General features: G+C 45.5%; 1 protein-coding gene across 1 annotated transcript in view; it reads right to left on the bottom strand.

Annotated features, from left to right (window-relative positions):
• Window positions 1–1,275, bottom strand: part of NLRP12 (NLR family, pyrin domain containing 12) — a 46,513-nt gene that overhangs the window by 26,944 nt on the left and 18,294 nt on the right. Inside the window, exon 4 of the mRNA XM_006897381.1 lies at window positions 501–671. Coding sequence (XP_006897443.1) covers window positions 501–671 — 171 coding nt within the window. The remainder of the gene's footprint in view (window positions 1–500; window positions 672–1,275) is intronic.

The following is a 1,275-nucleotide window of genomic DNA, read 5'->3' as shown; positions in this document are numbered from 1 at the left end:
TCTTGCCACTAGGCTACCAGAGCTCCCTTGTGCCCATTTTTCTATTGTATTATTTACCTTTATCTTGTTGTGGTGACATCTTCGAATTTCTTGACTGCTGCTACCACAGATGTTAATTGTGGATCCAAGTAAAATGAAATCATTGACAACTTCAAGTTTTTCTTCATCCATCTAGACCTAGCTGAAGATCTAGATAGGTCTGTTGATAGATGTTGTTGTTGTTGATTGCCTTCAGGTCGAGCACGACTCATGACAACTTTATGAACAAAAGGCTAGAAGCCCCTCTACAACTATTGATATTCATCAAAGTTCACGGCATTTCCGGAGGCACGTTGTTTAGGAAGTGGATGCCACGCCTGCTTCCAAACAGATACAAGTAGGGAGATTTACAGACAGATTTTTCATCATTGGTTTTACTTCTTCAGTGAACTCAGCCCTAGACATTGATCAAGGGATGGTGGTAAGGGGTCCTCAGAAGAGACCACCTCACCTGGACTCACCTCAAATTCTGAAGTTTGCAGTTGGGGTGTCTGAGTCCTTGGCACAGCATCTTCACCCCCTGGCTTCCCAGAGCATTTCGGCACAAAACCAGCTCTACCAGATTAGGGTTGGTGCACAGAGCGGCAGCCAGATGTTCACTGTAGGCGTTGGGTAGGATGTTCCTCTCTGCCCTGCATGAACAGAAAGACAGCCTGTGAGTTTAGGGTTACTGGTAGTGTCAATTCTCAAGGGATCATCTCACAACAGACAGAACTGAAAGTTGAACGGGAGAAAGATGGACAATCTCTTCCATGTGTGATTTTGTTGTTGTTATGTGCCATCAAGTCACCTTTGACTCATAGCGACCCTGTGTACAACAGCCCTAAACTCTGCCCTATCCTGTGCTAATCTCACTATCTCTGACACACCTGCCCTCCATTACCCCAGTCACTGAATCAGTCCATCTCATCGAGGGTCTTCCTCTCCTGCGCTGAGCTGTGGTGTTGAATATGGACTGCTAGGAAAATAAACAGATTTGTCCTGAAGACGGTGAAGCCGGGTTGCTCCTTGGAGGCAAGGATTCTGAGGCTTTGTCTGACACGTGTGATTTACAGCTTCTGAAAAACCTACTGGAGATTCAGCCTACCAGCCGGTTCTGATTCAATGACAATAAGTTTGAGACCAGATGTAGCAATTAAATGCACTATATGTTGAGAAAACGGAATCTGAGCCAACATGTTGTTGTTTGTTGTTATGTGCCGTCGAGTCGCCTGCGACTCATAGTGACCCTCTGTA

This window comes from Elephantulus edwardii, unplaced genomic scaffold (assembly GCF_000299155.1).
Source record: "Elephantulus edwardii isolate Elephantulus edwardi_28Jun2011 unplaced genomic scaffold, EleEdw1.0 scaffold00208, whole genome shotgun sequence".
In the NCBI taxonomy this organism is placed as follows: domain Eukaryota; kingdom Metazoa; phylum Chordata; class Mammalia; order Macroscelidea; family Macroscelididae; genus Elephantulus; species Elephantulus edwardii.
Note: the sequence above shows the minus strand (reverse complement) of the source record. Positions and strands in the feature narration are given on the sequence as shown.